Raw genomic sequence first — 24,662 nt, 5'->3', positions numbered from 1 at the left:
AAGCTGTGCAGGTTAGTTGGATTGACTATGCTAAATCGTCATGTGGTGTCCAGGGATGAGCAGGCGAGGTGGGTTAGCCATGGGAAATGCACTTACCTGAGAGCAGACCTCTGAGGGGCCTGTGTGTAATTCCTCCCTGCTGAAGGCCTCCTCGGAACTGCCTTGTCTCATTGTGGGGAAGGGGCAGCTGGAGTGAGCTCTGGGTCCCCCACCACCCCCCTTCACCCTGCCTTCAGTTCTAAGGACCAGTCCAATGGAATATATGTGTGTGCCCCTTTCTAGCAGACCCTGAGGGGGCTGAGCCACACTCTCTAGGGCAGCTGCCAATCTGTCCAGGAGGCAGACAGACAGTCGCCCAACATGCTGCAGCCATTTTGCCTGCTGTTCCTATCCCACCCTGTGTGTGTGGGGGCAAGTCCATGATTATTGATGCCACCTAGCCTAGCACTGAGCAAGTGCCCAGCCTCTGGCAGCGACCTGGCCTATTCCCTTCTCAGTCGGCTGTGGAGCTGTCAATGAGGGGTTTCCCAGAAGTACTTACCTTTGTACTCCATTCTTCAAGGTCGAAAAGGTGGTTTCTGGGTGAGCCAGCCATTTTCTTTTAGTTCACTATGTGATCACAGCAAATTCCTTCAAACAGTGAATAATTAAATAACCAGGTGCCTATTTTTCAGTGATAATTGCTGACGGTTGAATGAAAGGACACTTAAACTCCCCAAAATGGAAAGCCTTCTCAATGTTTACAACTGGGTTAAAGTACAGAACGAATAATGTATCTTCTAATGCTGTCAACATTAAATTCTGGCCTTGTGTATTATCTTTGATATTTTTTTTCTAGATCACAAAGCAAGCAGAAATTGAAAGAGAAAGCAAACGGGAAATTCTCAAGATCAGGAGAGGCACCAACTTCCGTCTCCAATACATCGCAATGCCCCTGCCTGAGGTAGACCTGGACTCTTTTCTGAGCTCAGGGGTAGGAATAGCAGATTGCCCAGATGGTGGGAGCAAGGCAAGAGTCAGGCCTACCAATCTTTTTGAGTTAAAGCCAAAATGTTGGGGGCAAGGACCTAAGATCCTTTCTCTAAGGGAGCTGAGAATCTTAGCCGAGAAAGCATTCTGCCTAACAGCGATTACTATTCCAAGTATTATCTTCAGATATGTGCCAGATGACTGTTTGGCTAGAAATCACATTGCAGGTAACATATAGGTAAAGATACTGCATCACATGTGGAGTATATTGGTTCCGATGTTGCTGGGACCATGAAACTGTCAGGTCTAGGTTGGATTTGTTTCTGCCTCATCCCAAAATTGAAGACTTCAAGACAAACTTGACCCTGCCCATTCCTCACATTTATTATGTTCTGCACAAGTTAGCTCTCAGGAGTGGAAGACCAGGGATACTGTAAGCAGTTGTAAAGCACTAACGAAGTTTATAAATTGGTTAAATCAGGCATCGAGTTGAATCCATGACCCTCCCAATCTCTATTGTTGCTGCCTGGAATAATCCCTGTAATGTTAATAAAATGTTTTTATTGAATTTATGACTGGCAGTGTAAACAGATCAAGTCAATTAATTTAAAGAGACAAAGAAAGTTAGAACTGTTAATTTTGGAACACAGAAGCCTCAGAGATGACTGAGTTGAGGTTTAATTGGTATGGCACGGTGTCTCAGTGGTCAGCACTGCTGCCCCACAACAACAGGGATACAGGTTCAATTCCTGCTCGGGGTGACCTTCTGTGTGGTGTTTGCACATTCTCCCTGTATCTGCATGGGTTTCCTCTGGGTGCTCTGGTTTCTCCTTCCACAGTCCAAAGATGTGCAGGTCAGGTGATTTGGCCATACTAAATTGTCCAGGGATGTGCAGGCTAGGTGGGTTAGCCATGGAAGGTGGAGGATTGTAGGGATAGGGTGAGGTACTCTTCAGAGGTTCGGTGTAGACGTATTGGGCCAAATGGCCTGTCTCCACACTGTAGGGATTCTATGAAGACAATAAGAGGGTATGATAGAATTAAATAAGGCCGGATCCTTCAGGCCAGTGAGCCAATAATCAAAAACCCACAATTTAAAAGCATTGGCAAAGTATCTACAGGGAGATGACAGGTTTTTGTGAAAGCTGTATTTGTGAAAGTGAAATTGATTTATTTTTTATTTTGAAAAGAGTTGACCATACACTTGAGGACTGGCTGTTTACAGGCTCATGGATCAAATTTGCTGACTTTGAACCAAGCAGGATTGCTCTTTCAAAGAGCTAGCACAGGCATATGGGCCAATAGCTACCTGTTGGTCTGTAAATTTCTAAATCTTTAGGCTGTATAAAATTGGCTTCTTTTCAGTGTTACATTTCAACAGTTTAGTTCTGAACGCACTCAGCTGTGATCTTTGAATCTTAAGAACATGACAAATTTGAGTCTGACTTATTTATCAGTTGAGAATTCCAATCTAAGTTACCTGTGAAAATTCTTAGCTGAAACAAACACACTGACATCATTGATCTGAACACACCATTCTCAATGATGTCAAGAGTGTGGTGCTGGAAAAGCGCAGCCAGTCAGGCAGCATCCAAGGAGTAGGTAGCTGGGAAATGAGGAAGCTGTTGAAATCCATATTTATCCTGTGTGGGTACAGGGTCCCAAGACAGAATATTCTTCATTTCCCCTCCCCCCCCACACTATCCCAGTCCCAAGCCTCCAACTGGGCACTGCCATCCGGACCCATCCATCATTGTCCCCTATGACCTATCACCTGCTCCCTCACCTCATCCACCTATCACTTTCCCAGCTACCTCCCCCCAACCCCACCCCCTCCCATTTATCTCTCAGCCCTGACCCACAAGCCTCCTTCCTGATGAAGAACCTATGCCCGAAATGTCGATTCTCCTGCTCCTTGGATGCTGCCTGACTGGCTGAGCTTTTCCAGCAACACACACTCGACTCTGATCTCCAGCATCTGCAGTCCTCACTCTCTCCTATTCTCAATGATGGGTCCTACTGCACACGTACACACAATGCATTAATACACACACACAAAGACTTGGGTGGTATTGAAACTGAACTTAAAGAATATTGACAGAGTTGTGATTTATATTTCAATCAATTAGTTTAAACAAATGTAGTTAAGTAAATTCAGACATCAAATGTTTAAATTTAATGATTTTGCACTTACCATGAGAGTTCTACTTCAGATCGAACGTAATCATAGAGTCATAGAGATGTATAGCATGGAACAGACCCTTTGGTCCAGCCCGTCCATATGCCTTATTGTATCCTTTAATGTTGGAATATCAGTGTTTTTATTAACTTTTAAGGGTCTATTCAGATTATTCCAGCTTTAGTCCAGGCATTCCAGGACTTTTATGCTCTGCCCATGCTGACAGCCATGAGAGAGATATTAATCATGTTGCTACCAGCTGAACTATCCCACTATTATTCAGTTCAGGTGATTGCAATGGGAAAACTGTGCGGTCAATCCAGTGAAGTCTCCATCATTATTAGTTGAAATCAGGAGAGTAGTGATGAGCAGAAAAAATAAGACCTTAAGTTATGAGCAGATTTAGGCCATTTGGCCCACCATTCAGTCACCGCTGATATGTTTCTGAATTCCATTCTCCTGCCTTCTCCCTGTAACCTTTGATCCTCTTTCTAATAAGAACCTTTTCTATCTCTCTCTTGAATATACTCATGCCGTGGCCTCTACAGCCTCCTGTAGCAATGAGATTCACAGATTCACCACCGTCTGGCTGAAGGAATTTCTCCTTATCTTAGTTCAGCCGGGTGGTCCCTTCACTCTTAAGGCATTTGGTGCTGTTTGAGAGGGAAGCACTTGACTGACATTACCCCCCACCCCTTTCTAATTTCTACCCTCAGGCAAAACCAGGAACAAAAAGTGTGTGGTCCGACACAGAATGTAACGGTGAACGGAGAGCCAGAGACCGAGAGTGAGAGTGAAGATGAATATACTTCAGATACAACAAGTGACACCTCATCGATGTGAGTGACACAAACTGGGGCAACAGCAAGTACAATTATGGTGGCTCAGTGGTTTGCACTGCTGCTTCACAGCGCCAGGGACCTAGGTTTGATTCCAGCCTCGGGTGACTGTCTCTCTGTGTGGAGTTTGCACATTCTCCTTGTGTCTGCATGGTGTTTCCTCCAGGTGCTCCGGTTTCCTCCCACAATCCAAACATGTGCAGGTTAGATGAATTGGCCACGCTAAATTGCCCATAGTGTTCAGGGATGTGCAGGTTAGGTGCATTAGTCAGGGGTAAATGTAGAGTAATAGGGTAGGGGAAATGGGTCTGGATGGGTTACTCTTTGGAGGGTTGGTGTGGACTTGTTGAGCCAAATGGCCTATTTTCACACCTAAGGGGTTCTAAGTTAATTGTCCAGAAGTTCAATGAAAACTGGGAATACACAAAATCTAGCTATAGGACGGACATTATTAAGTTGAAGATGGTTCAGAAAAGATTTACCAGGATCTTGATGGGCATAGAAGGATATGTTGGGACTTTTTTCCTCTGGAGCATAGGAATTTGAGAGGTGACCTTATAGATGTTAATAAAATCAGCGGGGTGTAGATAGGGTTAATGGTAGGTTTTTTTCCCTAGCTTTGGAAATTTCAAGATTAGGGGGTTTTTTTAAGGTGAGAGGAGAGAAATTTACAACAGACATAAGGGCAAATGTTTTAACATAGAGGGTGGTTCATATGTAGAATGAATTTCCTGAGGAAGTGGTGGATGTGGGTACAATTAGAACATTAAAGTTTTTGGATAAGTGCATGAATAGAAAAAGTTTGATGGGGTATGGGCTAGGAGCAAACATATGGGACTAGTTTAGTTTGGGATTATGTTCAGTGTGGAATGTTTGGAATGATGGTCTATTTCTGTGCTGTATGATTCTGCGATTCCATAAGAAGAAATTTTTACAATCCAGTTTGAGATCATTAATGGTTAGAGCAATATGAATCGTCAGAATTAATCAACAAGTGTATTATGTCACAAGATTCCACATTTTTCAACCAACAAAACCTGCAAACTTTATTGTCCTTAAGACAAGTAAGCAAAACAAGCAATCTTAACCTGAAAGTGTTTGGCACTTGGTTTTGCATCTTGCTTCTACCAAACTGGCCATATCAACCTTTAAGTTATTTATCATGTAGGAGCTATTCATAACTATGAAACAATTCTTTGGAAACTGCTTTAATTCTCAATTCCAATTATTCTCAGAATTAGAGCTTTAATTTGTCTTCTCTTAACTGTGGATGCCTGAATCCATTGCTCTGGTTATGTTTGAAATCCTTCCAAGCTAATATGCGGTTTGTTTTCTTTAGTCACAAGATTCTGTGAGGACCACTGTGTAGAGTCTGTCCACCAGCTTCAAACTAGGCAATCTTTCAGCCTCCTTCATTTTCCTAATGAGATTTCAAACTGGGAATAAGGCCTATACATATTCTACATGACAAATGATGAAGTTGTCATCTTCTACGTGTGCAGTTCATAGCTAACTAATTGGCTTTTACCTTTGCTGGCCTTTCTTGGTCAGCTGCACCATACAGAAAATCCAAGCTGCAATTAAAACTCTTTGCAAACACCCAGATAAACTGAAACTGAAACCAGAAAATCTCCCTCAGCTTTTACCATCTCCATAACAAACTGCGTGCCCTGGGATGTTCTCAAACAGACGTCCAGGTTAACCAGAATTTTATTTAGATTAGATTACTTACAGTGTGGAAACAGGCCCTTTGGCCCAACAAGTCCACACCGACCTGCCAAAGCGCACCCACCCAGACCCATTCCCCTGCACTTAACACTACGGGCAATTTAGCATGGCCAATTCACCTGACCTGCACATTTTTTGGACTGTGGGAGGAAACTGGAGCACCCGGGAGGAAACCCATGATTCCTCATTTTAGAATGCTTTCTTTGACCTGAAGACAAATGGACTTCAAAAGCCTTTTGGGTTTTCCAAAAGCCCACTCAAAACAATTTATCACTAACTCCGTAAATAAGACCACCTCTCAAAGGAATGCCCTTACGGCAAGGAATGCAGATTTTGTAAGAATTTAGGAATGAAGAACAGAAGACAGTTCAGTGCCTCAAGGCCTGCTGTGCCATTTGATATAATTATGGCTGACCTCATTTCTGCCTTAATTCCACATTCCTGCCCACTCTCCATAATCCTTCAACACATTACTAATTAGAAACTTACCTATCGTCAAGTTCATTGTGTCTTAGCATTCACCATACTCTAGGATAGTGAATTCCACAGATTCATAACCATTTGAGAGAAGTAATTTCTCCTCATCTCTTTAAATCTGCTACCTTTTATCTGAAAAGTATGACCTCTTATTCTAGATCATTTCCTCATGTGGAGCAATCTTTCTATATCTACTTTGTCAATCTCCTTTAGTATCTGTATACTTCTGTTAGATAGAGTTATACAGCATGGAATCAGACCCTTTGGTCCAACCCGTCTACACCAACCAGGTTTCCTAAACTGGTCTCGTCCCATTTATCAGCATTTGGCCCGTATCCCTGTTAAATCCTGCCTATTCAGGTACTCATCGAGATGTCTTTAAAATGTTGCAATTGTGCCCACCTCTACCACTTCCTCTGGCAGCTTATTCTACACATGCACCACCATCTGTGTGAAAAAGGTACCCTTCAGGTCTCTTTTTAAATATTTCCCCTCTCACCTTAAACCTATACCCTCTAGTTTTGGACTCCCCCACCCTGGGAAAAAGACCTTGGCTATTTACCCTATCCATGTCCCTCATGATGTTATAAATTTCTATATGGTCATCCCTCAGTCTCTGATGTTCCAGGGAAAAAGCCTCAGCCCATTCAGCCTCTTCCCCACAGTTCAAACTCTCTAATCCCAGCAACATCCTTAAATCTTTTCTGCATCCCTTCAAGTTTAACAACAGGTTTCCTATAGTAGGAAGACCAGAACTAAATGCAGTATTCTAAAAGTGACCTCACCAATATTCTGTACAGCCACAACTTCTATACTTAATACATTGCCCAATGAAAGCAAGTGTACCAAATGCCTTGTTCATCACCTTGTCTATCTGCGACTCCACTTTCAATGAACTGTGCACCTGCACCCCAAGATCTTTGTTCGGCAACACTCCCCAGGAGCCTACCATTAACTGAATAGGTCCTGCCCTGGTTTGCCTTACCAAAATGCAACACCTCCCATTTATTGAAATTAAACTCCATTGACACTTCTCAGCCCATTTGCCCATCTGATCAAGATCCCATTATGCTTTGTGGTAATCTTCATTGTCCACGAAACCACCAATTTTGGTATCATCTGAAAGCTTACTAACCTTACCTCCTATATTCATAACCAAATCATTTATATAAATAATGAAAAGCAGTGGACCCAGCACTGATACTTGCAGCACACTGCTGGTCACAGGCCTCTACTCCAAAAGACATCCCTCTACCACCACCCTATATCTCCTATCTTCAAGCCAATTTTGTACCCAATTTGCTAGATCCCCTTGGATCTATCCTTGCTAACAAGTTTACCATACGGAACCTTGTTGAACACCTTGCTGAAATCCATGAAGACTATGTCTACCTCTCTGTCTTCATCATTTTTTGTCACCTCTTCAAAAAAAACTCAATCAAGTTAGTGAGACATGATTTCCCATGTATAAAGATTTCATTCTTCTAAACTCCAGAGAGTATAAACCTAACTTGCTCAATTGTTTTTCATAATATAAACCATCCCTCTAGGGTACATCCTCAGAACTGCTTCCAATGCACTACATCCATCCTTAAGTGAGCCAAAACTGTACAGTATATTTTGGATGCAATCACTTTCTAGCACCTTGTACAGCTGCAGCAACACTTCCCTACTTTTATACTGTTCTCACTTAGTAAGTAATTCCATTTGCCTTCCTTTGTACTTCTGGAACTGCATACTAATTTTTGTGATTCATGCGCAAGGACACCCAGATTCCTCTGCATCAAAGCATTCTGAATTTTCTCTCCATTTAGATAATAAGTTGTCTTTCTATTCTTCCAGTAATGCCTCCAGTTCTTTGGTAAGATTAGATTAGATTAGATTACTTACACTGTGGAAATAGGTCAGTCGCCTGGAAACCCAACTGCTGTTCAAAACATAAGACTGAGGCCATTTGGCCCCTCCATTTGCCTCACCATTCCAAAAGATCATGACTCATCTTCCTTGGGCATCAACTCCTCTCTCAGTTCCTCATAGCCAGCAACTCCCTGATATTTCAAAATCTATCTCCTTTAAATACTTTGGATTTAGATTCCGTTCTCTGGGGCAGACAATTCCAAATATTCACTGCCCTCAGTCTGTTTCTGTGCTGTACATCTCTATGACTCTATGGGAGAAGAAATTCCTTTGTATCTCAGTTTTAAATGCTTGTTCTCTTATTCTGAAACTATGTCCCATTGTCTGAGAGTCCCCTTCCTGTAGAAACAGCTTCTCAACATTCACTTTGTCAGGGCCACTCGGAATTTTGTATTTCAATGAGGTCACCCCAATTCTTCTCATCTCTAAGAACCAAAGACCTAACCTGTTTTGAAGTCAACTCCTTCATCCGAGGTATCAGCCTGGTCTTTTGAACTGCCTCCAATGCCAGTATATTCTTTTTCTTAAAAGCAGGGACCATAACTGTGCACATACTCCAGGTGCAGCCTCACAACATCCCATGCTGTTGGAACAAGATTCCCCTATTTTTAAACTCAACTTCCAAGCAATAAAGGCTAAACTCCTGGTCCAAAGGTGGAAACACTACAACTGTACCAAAGAGCCTCTGTACATCCCTCCTTAATTACTTGCTGCACTTGCATGCTAACCTTTATATGTTTCAAGTCCAAGAACTCCCAAATCTCTCCCATTTCCACATTTTGGACCTCGTCTCCATTGAAGGAATGGTCAACGTTTGATTCTTCTGACCAAAGTGCATGACCTCACACTTTCCTAATTCTCAGACTCTTAGACACAGATGCTCACAGCCCATAAAGAGGTCATTCACTCCATGTCCATCCAGGTCACCAAAACTCTGACTACACAAATCCCATTTCAGCCTTTTGGCCCATAGTCCCAGAATCCATGGCATGATAAATTAATGTCTGAATACTGCTTCAATGTTACAAGAGCTTTTAAGTCAAATATCTTTTTTTTTAGAAAAGTATGTTCCAAACTCCCATTACCTTCTAAGCCAAAGAAAAGTTCTTACCTCTTCCCTTTAACCTCTACTTTCTATCTCCAAATTTATGATTCCTAATTATTGGCTAAATGGGAAAAGTTCCTTTTTATCCACCCTATCTATGCCCTCAATTTTGTATACCTCTATCAGGTCCTCTCTTTTCCTTTGCTGCTATAAGGAATACAATTCTAGTCTATCCCAGCTTTCTTCATGGCTCAGATCCTCCAGCCCAGATAGTGTCCTATTAATCTCCTGCACCTTCTCTACTGCAAGCACACTCTGCCTTATAATGTGGTGACCAGAAATTGCGCACAGCACTCCAGTTATAGCCAAACTAGAGTTTCACATAACCTTCATGGTGTTGCAAATTCAAGATGGCGGCAGATTTGGGCTCCTGAGCTGGAGCTTCTCTGCTCCATCTGTTTCCTTTCTCCATTTTAAAAAAAATCTGTTTGGTTTTTCCTTTCTACTTACCTCCTGTCCTTAGACGGAATTGGTGGCAATTTATTGAGTGAGTGCGGTCTGTAAATGTGGCCCAGTGCGACCTCCCGGCCTTGAGGTGAAGCCCAGCGCAGACTTGCTTTTACTTTTTTCCCTATTTCTCTGCTTTAGAAGGACTGTGTACTGCTGAAACTTTTAGCATTAATTCTTTATTTTTCTAATTTATACCTAAGATTTTGTACCTAGGCACATTTGTACCTAAGGCGGCACTGGAAATGGTGGTTTTGTATACGTTTCAGTGCTCCTGTATCCCTGCACATATAACAATAAAACCTAGTTCTAATTCTATATTAGTGCTCAGCTGGTAAAGGTAACTATCAGGTGCCTTCCAAACCATCTGATCCACCTGAAAACAACAAATGCTGGAAATCACAGGGCCAGACAGCGTCCATGGAGAGAGAGCAAACTAACATTTGGAGTTCAGGTGACCCTTCATCAGAGTATACCTGATCTAGCTGTCTCTGGATACGCACACCAAAGTCTTGCTGATATTCAGTACTTTTCAGGGTCCCACTATTCATGCTGTAATCCCCGGTCTAGTTAGCCCTCCACTACTTCACGCTTCTCCATTTAAATTCTGTTTGCCACTGCTCTGCTTAACTGACCAGTCCACTGATAGCCTCCTACAGTTAATGCTTATCCTCTCCAATACCTACAGTGCTACCAATTTCTGTCAGCTGAAACTTTTAGAATTTATCCTCTACACGTTATGCCAAATGACGAAGTTGCATCACAAACAGTAAGGGCCCCAGCACCAGGCCCTGCACTATCTCACTGGAAACAGACTTCCAGTCATAGAAACATCCCCTTAGTATCACCCTTTGCTTCCTGCATCTCATCCAATCTTGGATCTACTGAGCCATTTTGCCTTGGATCCCGTGGATTCTTACTTTCTTGACCAGTCTGTCATGAGGGATTGTATCAAAAGCCTTGCTAAAATCCAGGTACACCATTTCAAATACATTAGCCTCACCAACACTCCAGTTTACCACCTCAAAAATTCAGTCTGATTTGTTATTCACAACGTTCTCTTGGCAAATCCATACTGAGTATCCCTGATTAGCCTGTGTTTCTCCATGTGCAATAATACTCAGACCCTTAGAATTCTTACCAGTAACCTTCTCACCACATGGGATTAGATTAATTAGCCTGGAATTTCCTGGTCTAGTCCATTTTTTAAAATAATGGGACAATGTTAGAAGTCCTCTGGCACCTCCCTACACCTCACTTCACATTGAATTCTATCTGCCCTGTCTTCCCCCACTCCCTTAATTATCTACATCACCTTGAAAATTTACTTTAATGAAAGCATGACTACCTTTTTATTTTTGTATCATCAGCAAATTTGGATGGATTACCCCTCTTCCAAGTCATTAATATGGATAGTAGATAATTGAGACTTGAAACTGACACTTGTGGCACTCCCAGTTACCTTTTCAACCTGGAAAAAGATCCATTAATCAGACTTCTGTATGTTAAATAATTCTCAATCTGTGCTAATACATAATGGAGTGACCTTGTGCAATCTTTTATGTAGCGCCTTATGAAATTTCTTCTGGAAATCCAAATACATCACATCCAGCAGTTCCCCTTTATCAACGGTTTGTTATATCCTCACAAAGCACAAATTTGTCAAATGTGATTTCCCTTTCACAAAACCATGTTGACATTGTTTAAGTTAACTTTAAGTTTCCTTTTTTTTCTGACTCCCTCCCTTCTTGAATTGAGGTGTCATGTTAATGGCTCACCAATCTACTGGAGACCTCCCAGAATCAACTGTGTTCTGGAATATTCTGATCAACACCTCAATTATTTCTGCAGCCACTTCCTTTAAAACCTTCATTAGGTCTTGGTAACTTGTCTTCCTCTTTAGTCTGATTTTATTTGTCAAATGCTTTGTCTTTCATGATACAGACTGGCAAAATGTATCTTTCTATGAACATCTTATTTGTAGAGTCATTGGGTCATACAGCATGGAAACAGACCCTTCGTTCAAACTCATCCATGCCAACCATGTTCTCAAACTAAAGTAGTCCCACCTGCCTGCACTTGAACCATATCTCTCTAAACCTTTCCTATTCACATAATTATCCAAATGTCTTTTAAATGTTGTAACTGTATCCGCATCCACACCTTCCTCTGGCAGTTCATTCCACATATAAACGAGTCCCTGTGTTTTTTAAAAAATATGCCCCCACATGTTCCTTTTTTTAAAAAAAAGTCTTTGTTCTCTCGCCTTTTAAAAATATGCCTTCTAGTTCTGAACTCCCTCACCCTAGGTTCTATTATCCTTGAGGTGTTTAGTGGTTTCAACCATGAAGACCAATGCAGAATATTGATTTAACTTATCTGTTGTTTCCCTGATCCACATTATTCAATCCCCAATCGTATCCTCCCATGTTTTATGATCTTGCTTTTCTAACGTTTCACCTCCTTACGTGAATATGATCCCAACGTTTTAAATGTGACAAGCTCCAAGCCTTTTTGAATTGCATTCATTCTAGAATTCTTCAGCTTTCCAAGTGTATTCTTCATAATTGAAACTTCTATTTTAGGAATAGAAGTTATGTTCACAAACCCCTGGATTAATATTTGCAACAGGAAAGTGCATTTCAAGTGAATCGGTTTCTGAAAGAGAGCTCCAGTGAAATGAGCCATCTGACAATTTTTTGGGTGGTCTTTATATACATCTTCTGTGTATTTAATTTTTGTGTCCAATTCCCGGTGTCTGGATGCAATCTTCCAGTTTGCTAATATAGAATCACATTTTGTGTTTCTGGAAAGACTATACTTTCTTTAGCTCGGCTTTAATGGAACAGTAATATCACCTCCTCTAGATAGTCATGTCCTTTCCTATCCAATGGCAATTTCTGTGGAAACTAGTGAGCTGTGCTAAGGCTGAGTACCAGAAATCCTATATAATTTCACAGGGATTTCTGGCTCTCAGTGTCAGCAGCAACATACATTTATGTAGTACATTTAGCATAGTGAATGTTCAAAGGTACTTCACAAAAGCTTAGTCACTTAACAATGGATAGCAGTACAGAAATTGGAGGCTATGGGGCAGGTTTTAAGCAGGGTCTTAAAAGAGAAGTTTTAGGGGTGGAATACAAGGTCTAGAGTCGAGAGTGTGTTGCTGGATAAGTACAGCAGGTCAAGCAGCATCAAGGCTTAGAGCCTAGGCAGGTGAAAGCACTGCTGCCAATGATAGGGCAAAGGCTGGACAAGTGATCAGCACTAACCAGAGGAATGCAAAGAGCTGAGGGTTGAGGTGCTGGAGAAAACTTAAAAAAAATGGAAGATTGAGGCCATAGAGGGATTTGAACTCAAGAATTTCTAACTGGAGGTGTTGCCTGAAAGCAGGTGTAGGTCAGCAAACTCATCAGTAATAAGTAAACAGGACTTGGTGTGCATTAAGATGCCAGAAATGGACAGTTTATACTTAATATGTTGCCAAGTCCATAAGATTGGAATGATGGCATTTGGTAGCTTTATTCCACTCTCCGTAGCTGACTCCAAAAATGTTTTATTCTGGATGCAGTATGTGGACATTAATTCTCAAATATACCTCATGACTCGAAGATCTTTTGTTTGTTTCTGGTCAGTCAGCAAGTGGTGCCATTTTGTTCATTCAGCTCAAACATCTTCACTTAGAAATGTGAGCTGGCGTCTATGTTCAACTCTGCACTACTTGAATCCCAGTTTCTGGAATAGACCTGATCGGATCAACCTTTCTCTTCTCTCACAGTGGCCACAGGACAAGTTGGCCTGCACTTGAACTTTCAGGTTTGCTCCCCTGTAGTGTAGAGCAGCAGAACATTGTAAAAAGTTTCAACAGGGAGTGTATAAGTGACATTTTTCGCACAGCTGCCGTTATTGCATTTATGTTAGGGTTTCCCAGGCAGTGACAGCAAATGGGCACAACGCTGGCCCAAACTGGTCTCTCCCAACTCCGCTACTTAAAGGCAGCATGCGACTGTTAGTCTAAAATGATGGAGAGAAGTGTAGATGGAGGCAAAAAATCAGCAAATGAAACAGATGCTTATTGGGTCTTTAGCGATTCAACTCCAGCGCAGATGCTGCAGATGTTCATGTTTTTAAGCTCAGCTGATGGGATGGAATGGAATGACACTTGCATGATCTTTCATGGGTGATTAAAAACAAACTATGATACTGAATCTCACAAGGGTTTATTACGTCAGATGGACCACAAGCTTTGTCAAAAAGGGAAGTTTTAAGGAGTGTCTTAGTGGCGAGTGCAGTAGAGGCAGCAAGGTATATATGGAGGGAGCTTGAGGCTGAGGCAAACTCAAAATAAATGTGAGGTGGTTAGCACGCTGCCTCACAATGCTGTGACCTGCGTTCGTTTCCACCCTCATGTGACTGTCTGTGTGGAGTTTGCACATCCTCCCCGTGTCTGTGTGCATTTGCTCCAGTTTCCTCCCATAGTTCAAGGATATGCAGGTTAGGTAGATTGGCCATGCTAAATTGCTTGTAGTGTCTAGGGATGTGTAGATTGGGTAGATTAGCCATGGGAAAAGGTACAGTTAAAAGGATAGGGTTGGGGGTGAGTGGGATGCTTTTCAGACGGTCAGTATAGATTTGATGGGCAGTACGGCCTGCCTTAGATTAGAGTGGTGCTGGAAAAGCACAGCAGGTCAGGCAGCATCTGAGGATCAGGAAAATCAACGTGTTGGGCAAAAGCCCTGTATCAGGAATGAAGGCAGGTAGCCTCCGGCGTGGAGAGATAAATGGGATGGGGGGTGGGGCTGGGGAGAAGATAGCAAAGAGTACAATAGGTGGATGGAAGTGGGAGTGAAGGTGATGGCTCAGAGTGGAGTGGATAGGTGAGAAGGAAGCTTGGCAAGTAGGACAGGTCATGAGGATGGTGCTGGGCTGGAAGGTTGGAACTGGGGTGAGGTGGCCTCGGATGCTGCCTGACCTGCTGTGCTTTTCCAGCATCACTCTAATCTAGACTCTGATTTCCAGCATTTGCAGTCCTCTCTTTTGTCTAATATGACCTGCCTCCGTACTTTAGGGATTCTAAAGCTGCCAATAATAGGCCAATTGTAATGAGAAATATACATGAGGCTAGAATTACGGTGGGTAGAAGTGGAGTGGAAAGATCAGGGAAACAAGTATGAACATATTTTAATGAAGATATTACTTGACTGGGAGCCAATGTAGCTCACGAGCACAGGGTGATAGAGAAAGGGACTTTCTGTGAGTTCTGGGACAGGTAGCAGAGTGTTGGATGACCTGAAGTTCACAGAGAGTGGAATGCTGGGAGAGTAGCCAACAACGGCCTGAGGGGGGTCAACATACTAAAGAATGGAAGTAGAATGCTCTAGACTGAGTTACATGCTCCTGTAGTCAACAGAGCAGACCAAAGCTTCTCAGTTGCTTCTAGTGAATGGTGGTGCACCAATAAACAACTAAAGAGAAGGAGAAGGTGGTTCCTTAAACATTCCCATCCTTGATGGGAGGCCGAAGCTCAAGAGGTACCAAAGACAAGGCTAAAATATTTGGAAACATTTTCAGCCAGAACTATTGAGTGGATGGTTTACCCTCTCTTCATTTTTCACCAATGTGAAAAATTGCTCAGCATTTTCCTGTCCCCCTAAAACAAAATAAATCCAACCATCCTAATGGTCTACTCTCAATCATCAGTAAAGAGATGAAAGGATTGTTAACAGTAATATCAAATAGCACTTACCTAGCTACTTGACAGTCAGTTGATTTCCACCAGGACCACTCAGCTCCTGATCTGATTTTATGGACCTGACTAAACCTCTCAAAATATATCAAGGAGAGAGACTGGATCCTGACTTTTATCATATTTAAAGGCAAGTGTGAGGTACTGCATTCCAGATGTGATTCAATTAATCAAATTACTAGGCTTTAAGCAAAATAGACCTTTTTATTTTTCCATCACAGTTAAAACACAAAACTCTAACTCTGTGGAAATATTTAACATAATAACTACTAATCATCAACTATTGCAAACCTAGTCTGGGTTCCACCAGGGTCCCTCAGCTCCTGACCTCATTACAGCCTTGGTTCAAACATGGACAAATGACCTGAATTCCAGAGGGGAGGTGGGAGTGTCAGCCCTTGACATCAAGGCCATATTCGACCAGGTGTGGCATCAAGGAGCCCTAGCAAAACTGAAATCAATGGCTATCAGGGGCAAACTCTTTGGTGATTGGATTCATACCTGACACATAGGAAGATGGTTGTTGTTGTTGGAGGTAAGTCATCTCAGCTCCAGGACATCTCTGCAGGAGTTCCTCAGGGTAGTGTTTCTAGGTCCAACCATCTTCAGCTGCTTCATCAATGACCTTCCCTACAGCATATGATCAGAAGTCGGATGTTCGCCAATGATTGGACAATGTTCAGCACCATTTAGACACTAAAGCAGTCCATGTTCAAATGCAACAAGATCATTCTGAGAAAGGGCCACTGGAACCAAAATGTTAACTCTGATTTCTCTGCACAGATGCTGCCAGACCTGCTGAGCTTTTCCAGCAATTTCTGTTTTTGTTTAAGATCTGGACAATATCTAGCCTTGGGCTGACAAGTGACAAGTAACATTTGTGCCACACAAATGCCAGGCTATGACCATCACAAATATGAGACAATCTAACCACTGCCTCTTGACATTTAAAGATGTTACCATCAGTTAATCCCCCACTATCAACATCCTGGGAGTTATCATTGACTAGAAACTCAACTGTATTCACGACAAAAACACAATGGCTACAAGTGCAGATCAGAGGCTAGGAATACTATGGCGACTGACTCACCTTCTGGCTCCCCAAAGCCTGTCCACCATCTACAAGGCACAACTCAGGGATGTGATGGACTACTCCCCACTTGCCTGGATGAGTGCAGCCTCAGCAACACTCAAGAAGCTTGACATCATCCAAGACAAAGCAGCCTGCTTGATTGGCACTATATCCACGAGCATCCACTCCCTCGTCCACCAATGCTCAGTAGCAGCAGTGTGTGTACTATCGACAAGATGCACTGCAGAAATTCACCAAAGATCCTGAGACAGCACCTTCCAAACCCACAACCACTTCCACCTGAAAGGACAAGGGCAGAAGATACATGGAAACACTACCCACCTTCAAGTTCCCCTCCAAGCCACTCACCATCCCGATCTAGAAATATATCTCCGTTCCTTTACTGTCACTGTGTCAAAATCCTGGAATTCCTTCCCTAAGAGCATTGTAGGTCAACCTACAGCAAGTGGACTGCAGCAGTTCAAGGAGGCAGCCCACTGTCAACTTCTCAAGGGCAACTAGGGATGGGCAATAAACGCTGGCCCAGCCAGCAACACCCACAAATCCCACAAATGAATATTTTTTAAAAAAATGCAGCTTTCTATAAACGCATCCTTGGAAAAGGCGAATTCAGCAAAACAGATTATCTCATGTGCTGTCGCCAATCCTGGAGAACGGCACACTGAAAGAAACAATCCAGCAGCAGATAGCGAACTCAGCCATTTTAGCTGCAGGACAGAGAACTGTTCTCGATCAATTTCAGACCCCAACTTTAACTTCAACTGAAAGCAAACCTAAAAGCCTGGGTGTGTGTGTGAGCCTGATTCCACCCACTCTTGCTTCTTCTGTCTAATTGAAAAAAGAACACACTCAGGGCTTGTTTACCCACTATTTCTGATGAAGACACTCTGTCACCAATGGCAACACCTGCCTGTAAGAGAAACAGCACAGAATACATCCCTCTGATAGGAACAGTACTCTCACACTCATTGCAGCTTCAGACCAAACATGAGCAAAAGAGCTACATACCAGAGATGAGGTGAGAGGGATTGATCTTGATATCAAGAGATTGTCTAACTGTGATGTCTAGGAGACCCAACAAAATTAAAATGGATAGGAGTAATGGGGGAAACTCTCCATGAGCTGGAGTGAAACCTAGCACTTTTGTTGAAGTTATTGAAGCCAACTACTTCATCTGGTGGTGCTACATCAATGATCTTCCCTCCACCTAATGGTTAAGAATGGCACGGACTGTCTGGAGGCAGAGTCAGTAGCAGAGGACCAGATCGTACCTGGATTTCGTAACCTCAAACTCTGACATCACAGTCCTGGAACACTCTCTTACGACCGACACTGTGAAAACATCTACATCTGAAACACTGCAGTGGTTCAAGAAAGTAGCTCACTTCAGATCAGATGGGCAGTAAAGGTTGGCAATTGGAATCACTGGGCCACATCTACATTAACTGTTAATCCACTTCCATTATGTATAATGAGATCCATGCCCCAGCATAAAAGAAATGTCCAAATCTCGTTTTGAATACAGTAAATCAGCAGAAATGCCGTGGTCTTGGTCAAAATCCTCGCTTCAGTTTCTGGCAAGTGAAGAACCTGATTAATATCCAGTGCCATCCTGTTCTTGGGTGTAGTTGACATGTACGTTGTACTCTGGCCAAGCGATTAGATTGGCAAAACCTACCCGTAGGTAAGCAACTCAGCCACTGAATCATCTTACAGACTATTATCAGGTTGTCTCCCTATCTATATTACTCTAAAGTAACTAGGCCCAGCTCTTTACACTTAACTGAGAAACTGAGGTAGTTTGGACCAACACTTTCTGTTAACATTCTTAGAAGGCTCACTATAAATTGACTATTCCTTGTGAAATTGTTTGGATTGAGACTTTGACCAATATTAGAAGGATTCAGTTCAGTTTCAGTGTCAGTTTCTCCTCAGATACAACTCTTTAGGGCCAAGTATATATCAAGTGTGTATCAGTTTCTCTCATCAGTTGTGACTGCACTCTATCTCTGAGCCAGATTGTTAGGGGGGTTTGAGCCCCATCTCTCACAATCCAAGGTGATGTTCCCAAGCAATCTTGAAGAAATGCTGCACTATTTACGACATCATCTTTCAGATGAGAGATCAATCACATCCTCAGTCAAATTTTGCAAAAGTGCTCAGAAGAACTGAGACATTCTCCCGGAGTCCTGTCTAACATTTGTCCCTCAACACACATCAATAAAACACTTAGCTGGTCATCATCCCATTGCTTTGCTGTGTGTGCATATTGACTGTCACGTTTCCATTACAACAGTGAACTGTTCAAGAGTACTTCATTGGGGGCTATAATGCACTCTGGTAAGTCCTGACCATCATGAGTCCTTTAGAAAAGTAAGTCTTCCTTTCTTTCCTTAGGTTTGAGCAGCAATCACGATCATCTGGGATGTTCTGCTTCCTCGATAGCTACCAGAAGATACTTACCTCTGTTGTGTTGACCCTCATTGTTGCATTTCTACTGCAGCCAACATCCTTCTGGTTCTGGCCGTGAGACATTGTCTGAATGGAACCTCAAAGTGAAGCTGTCAACAAGCCCAGCCCCATCCAATCATATTGAGAAGTCGCCGGGAAGGTTCCACCTAAAAGAAACGACAAAAACATTTGATTTGCAGATTCAGAAATTCACAGCATCTAAAGAATTCCTTGGTCCATCAGAGTCAGGCATGCATTAAAATTCAAAATGAAACCAGGTTTTGTTTGCCTTTTGGTGAGGGAAAAGTTTGAGATCTGAAAGTAGAGGGATGGTACTGCTAGAATTACAGAACACTTTCCAACTGAGGGCATTTAATATTAGCATTGAACACAATCACATCTAATATGTCACGGTTAGAGCTTCCTCTACACTGACTCAACAATGTGCTTCCTCCCAACATCTCAAGGAGAACACCTCTATTGTACTTGTTGTTACAGACTTCCAAATCAGGCAAACAGTGGGCTTTCTTAATTACACTGCCAGTTCAGTTTTTTTTATTTGCTCATGGAATATGGATTTTGCTATCCCTTGTTTCCTCTTGAGAAGGTGTTAGTGAGTTGCGTTCTTGAACTGCTGCAGACCATGTGATGTGGGTTGACCCACAATGGCCTAAGGGAGAGAATTCCAGAATTTGGACCCAGCAATATCGAAGGAGTGGCGATATATTTCCAAGTCAGAATGATGAGTGGCTTGGAGGGGAATTTGCAGGGGGTGGTGTTCCCATGTATCTGTATGTCCAAGCTCACTGAAATTAGAATTGTAACTCTCCAAATTCATAGAACCTATCAACACAGAAGAAGGCTGTTCAGCCCATCAATCCTATGAAAGCCCCTTTGAAAAACAACTTCCACATTTTCTGTTTCTTTTTCCATTATTCTGTAAATGTTGCACCATCACATTTCTGTTCAAATTCCTGAGAACAAGGATGGGAATTTTAAATCAAGACTTTGCTTGTATGTAAGGGCATAAGCAACAGAGTTGAAATGGTTTTGGGTTTATAGACGTTAGAATGGGGAGACTAGCTAGGGGTCTGTTGGAATAATTGAGCCTAGACTGACAAAGTCCAAATGAGGACTTCAGCAGGTGATGAGGCATAGAAGCAAGGTGAAGTTACAGAATTGGAAATAGACAGCTTTAGTGATGGTTCAAATATGAGTCTCCTTTTTTATTTGAGAACATTTCAGATTCTGACAATTGTCTGAATGAAAACAATTTGCCTCGTCTCTCCTCTTGAATTTTAGTCAATCATTTTGGATCTACGATCTTTAGTTTTTGACTCACGTGCTAAGAGAAAACATATTTCTTCTGTGTCTGTTTTATCAAAACCTTGTTTATCTTGAGAACCTGTAGTGGGTAACCGCTTAACCTTCTCTATTATAATGACAACAGTCCTAACTTTTCATAACTGAAGGCCTTCATCCCAGGTGACACCCTGATACACCTCACTCGCACCCATTGTAAGGCCTAAATTAACATATCACCTTACAAAAGGATAGATCATTTGGGATCATATCTTGCACATATTGAGATTAATAAAGCCCTCCAAAAATATCCATGATGAATCAGTTTCACACAATGGCAGGTAACTGGCAAATTTAATTACAATACAGAAAATTATGAGGAATTGTAGTTTGAGGAGAAAGTGAGGACTGCAAATGCTGGAGATCAGAGCTGAAAATGTGTTGTTGGAAAAGCGCAACAGGTCAGGCAGCATCCAAGGAACAGGAGAATCGGCGTTTCGGGCATGAGCCCTTCTTCAAGAATTGTAGTTTGCCAGGAAACGTAAAGAGGCTACATTCAGTTTAGAAAGGAGAAGTAGGAAGAAAATAAAGGAGAATAGGAATCTGGATTACTCATTCACAAATTACTAAAAGTGATGACACAGGTTAATAAGAGCTTTTAAAAGGAACATATTAAAAACATAGAATTGTAAAATAAGGCAATTATGTTCACCTTATATTAAATTTTGATTAAATCACACTTGGAATACTGTGAATAATTTTGGACTCCATTTTATTTAAATTAGCCAAGGAGAGGAACAAGGAGATATTTGGAATATAATACTAAACCTAAATTCAGGAGGGTGTGTTGTAAGGAGGGATCTGACCTTGATCAGTTGGAGTCAAAGGTCAGCAGGCAAAAACAACACAAAGTCATGGTTATCCTTTAAAGATGGTGGCGTCTAAGTGGAGATAACGAAATCCGGCTCTCCCTGGATGGTTTACAAAGGAATTAAGAAGTAGAATGAGGAAGAAGTGGGCAAATGTCATCTTTGTAAAGGGACATTGTGGCTGAGTGGTTAGCACTGTTACCTCACAGCACCAGAGTCCAAATCCAATTCCACCCTTGCGTGACTGTCTGTGTGGAGTCCACCACTGTCTGCATGGACTTCTAACTGTTCTATTTACTCCCATAGTCCAAAGAAATATAAATTAGGTAGATTGGCCATGCCAAATTGCCCATAGTGTCCAGAGATGTGCAGGCTAGGTAGATTAGCCATGGGAAATGTGGGGTTATGGAGATAGAATGGGGTGCTTGGTCTGGGTGGGATGCTCTGCAGACTCAATGGGCCAAACAGTCTCTTTCTGCACCGTAGGGACTCGATGGTTCAAATAATAAGAGAGATGAAGTTGAGCAGAGAAAGGAAATAAGTCACAGAGACAACAGGAGAATAATTTGATAGCAAGCATAAAACAGGTCTTCTCTAATATTGTTGAAAAGGTATTAAACTTGCAAATTTTGAGCCAAATTCATTTGACTGTACTCATACAAGTGACACAGAGAAACAGCATGCAAAGACAATAAGCAACATGAAAGGCAAATGGCATGTTCAGCTTTATTGTGAGGGATTGGTTCAAATGAATAAAGAAGTCTTGCTACAATTCTATCAGGCTTTGAGAGACCATGGCTGGAATATTGTGGGCATTGTTCTGACCTCCATATTTAGGGATGGATCTATGTACATTGGAGGCAGTATTATCAAGATTGCCCCATTAAACACATAGGTGGTGTACGTATTTTATGACAGGCCAAATAGACTTTTAGAAATGCTATTACAGCGCCAATGAAATAAAAGCTGAATTGTTCTGACTGGCACCAAGAGATCTTGTTATCTTACTGTTACTGAGACAGTCTCTGAGACTTCAAGTGGAAATATTCATTGAGATCTTAGTTCACTGAATATTCACTAGCTTGGAGGCTGTAGTTCTTACTGTTTATTAATGGTCTTGACAGGGTCAGAAAGAGGTCACTGTCTAGTCTGCCTCAAAACTAACTCCAGCAGAAATCCAGAATAACATGCTGGTTGGGATAAAGTAGTTAATGGATTCTCTTGCCACTTAGACAGATGAGTATTCACTAATAAAAATGAGTTACAGTGTAAATTGATGCTATCCTGTGCAATGGTAGACCAAAGTCTGAATTTGCATGACCAATTGTAAATACTGCACACAAAGTCAATGTTGCAAGGTAGGTTTGAGCTTTGTGCTATGCTCAGTTGTCCCAAAGTCACCAAGCTTTGTTCTTCTCAAATGTCAGAACTCCCTCAATAAGAGAGACTTCTCCAAAGCTAATTGGACTGTCCAAAGCTAATTTTTTCTCCTGTTATAGAGGTCTACAGCACAAAGCCCTTTGGCCCATCACATGCCTGCTGGTCAAAAACAACCACCTGAGTATTCTAATCCCATTTTCAAGCACTTGGCCTTTAGCCTTGATTGCCTTGGCATCAAAAGTACACATCTAACTACTTCTTAAACGTTATGAAGGTTTCTGCCTCTTCCACTCTTACAGGCAGGGAGTTCCACATACCCAGTACCATCTGGGTGAAACAATTTTTCCTGACATCCCCTCTAAGCCTCTACATCCTCAGGAGGCTAAAGTAATTTGGTATTTTTGTTAAGATTCTTACCAATTTTTATAGATGTACTACAGAAGGCATTGTGTCCGAATGCATCACAGCTTGGTATGACAACTGCTCTGCTCAGAACTGTAATAGACTACAGAGAGTTGTGAACACTGGTCCATCACACAAACCATTAACTCCATCTACACTTCCAGCTGTCTCCTAACATCTTCAAAGACATGTCCCATCCCAGTTATAATCTCTTCCAACCTCTTCTGCCAGGCAGAAGATAACAAAATCTTAAACACACAGAACAGTGTGGGGACAGTGGGGACTGGGGACAGTGACCACAATTCGGTGATTTTTACTCTAGTGATGGAGAGGGATAAGTGTGTACTACAGGGCAAGAGTTATAGCTGGGGGCAGGGAAATTATGATGCATTGAGGCATGACTTAGGATGTGTGGATTGGAAAAGTAGATTCCAAGGCAAGAGCGTAATTGATATGTGGAACTTGTTCAAGGAGCAACTAATGAGTGTCCTTGATAAGTACGTACCTATCAGGCAGGGAGGAAAGGGTCGTGTGAGGGAGCCGTGGTTTAATAAGGAGTTGGAATCCCTTGTTAAATGGAAGAGGGCGGCCTTTGTAAAGATGAGGCGTGAAGGTTCAATAGGGGCGATTGAGAGTTATAAGGTAGCCCGGAAGGACCTGAAGAGAGAGCTAAGAGCAGCAAGGAGGGGACATGAAAGGTCCTTAGTTGGTAGGATTAGGGAAAACCGTAAGGCTTTCTATAGGTATGTTAGGAATAAAAGAATGACTAGGGAAGGAATAGGTCCAATCAAGGATAGTAATGGGAAGTTGCGTGTGGAGGCTGAATAGATTGGGGAGGAACTGAATGAATACTTTTCGTCAGTATTCACTCAGGAACAGGGAATTGTTGTCGATATGAATACTGAGGCACGAATAAGTAGAATGGATGGCTTTGAGATATGTAGAGAAGAGGTGTTGGAAATTCTGGCAAGGGTGAAAATAGATAAGTCCCCTGGGCCTGATGGCATTTATCCTAGGATTCTCTGGGAAGCAAGGGAGGAGATTGCAGAGCCATTGGCCTTGATTTTTGTGTCCTCTTTGTCTACAGGAGTAGTGCCAGAGGACTGGAGGCTAGCAAACGTGGTTCCCTTGTTCAAGAAGGGGAGTAGGGATAATCCTAGTAACTATAGGCCAGTGAGTCTCACTTCTGTTGTGGGCAAAGTCTTAGAGAGAATTGTAAGGGATAGGATTTATACACATCTGGATAAGAATAATGTGATCAAGGATAGTCAGCATGGTTTTATGAAGGGCAGGTCGTGCCTCACAAACCTTATTGAATTCTTTGAGAAGGTGACTAAGGAGGTAGATGAGGGGAAAGCGGTAGATGTGGTATATATGGATTTTAGTAAGGCGTTTGATAAGGTCCCCCATGGTAGGCTACTGCAGAAAATACAGAGATATGGCATTGAGGGTGAGTTGGAGGTTTGGATTAGGAATTGGCTCTCTGGAAGAAGACAGAGGGTAGTAGTTGATGGCAAAGGTTCATCTTGGAGTGCCGTCACTAGCGGTGTTCCGCAAGGATCTGTTTTGGGACCATTGCTGTTTGTCATTTTTATAAATGACCTGGAGGAAGGGTTAGAAGGTTGGGTGAGCAAGTTTGCGGATGATACGAAAGTCGGAGGAGTTGTAGACAGTGAGGAAGGATGTGGCAGGTTACAGTGGGATATAGAGAAGCTGCAGAGCTGGGCAGAAAGGTGGCAAATGGAGTTCAATGTAGCT

The 24,662-nt window shown here is 42.2% G+C and overlaps 1 protein-coding gene across 1 annotated transcript in view; it reads left to right on the top strand.

Annotated features, from left to right (window-relative positions):
• The window catches only part of LOC140467066 (uncharacterized), a 75,196-nt gene extending 55,671 nt beyond the window's left edge, over window positions 1–19,525 (top strand). The window contains exons 14-16 of the mRNA XM_072563126.1: window positions 839–943; window positions 3,865–3,987; window positions 18,898–19,525. Coding sequence (XP_072419227.1) covers window positions 839–943; window positions 3,865–3,987; window positions 18,898–19,030 — 361 coding nt within the window. The 3' untranslated portion in view covers window positions 19,031–19,525. The remainder of the gene's footprint in view (window positions 1–838; window positions 944–3,864; window positions 3,988–18,897) is intronic.
• Window positions 19,526–24,662: the final 5,137 nt, after the last annotated feature.

This window comes from Chiloscyllium punctatum, chromosome 45 (genome assembly GCF_047496795.1).
Source record: "Chiloscyllium punctatum isolate Juve2018m chromosome 45, sChiPun1.3, whole genome shotgun sequence".
NCBI classification, from domain to species: Eukaryota; Metazoa; Chordata; class Chondrichthyes; order Orectolobiformes; family Hemiscylliidae; genus Chiloscyllium; species Chiloscyllium punctatum.
Note: the sequence above shows the minus strand (reverse complement) of the source record. Positions and strands in the feature narration are given on the sequence as shown.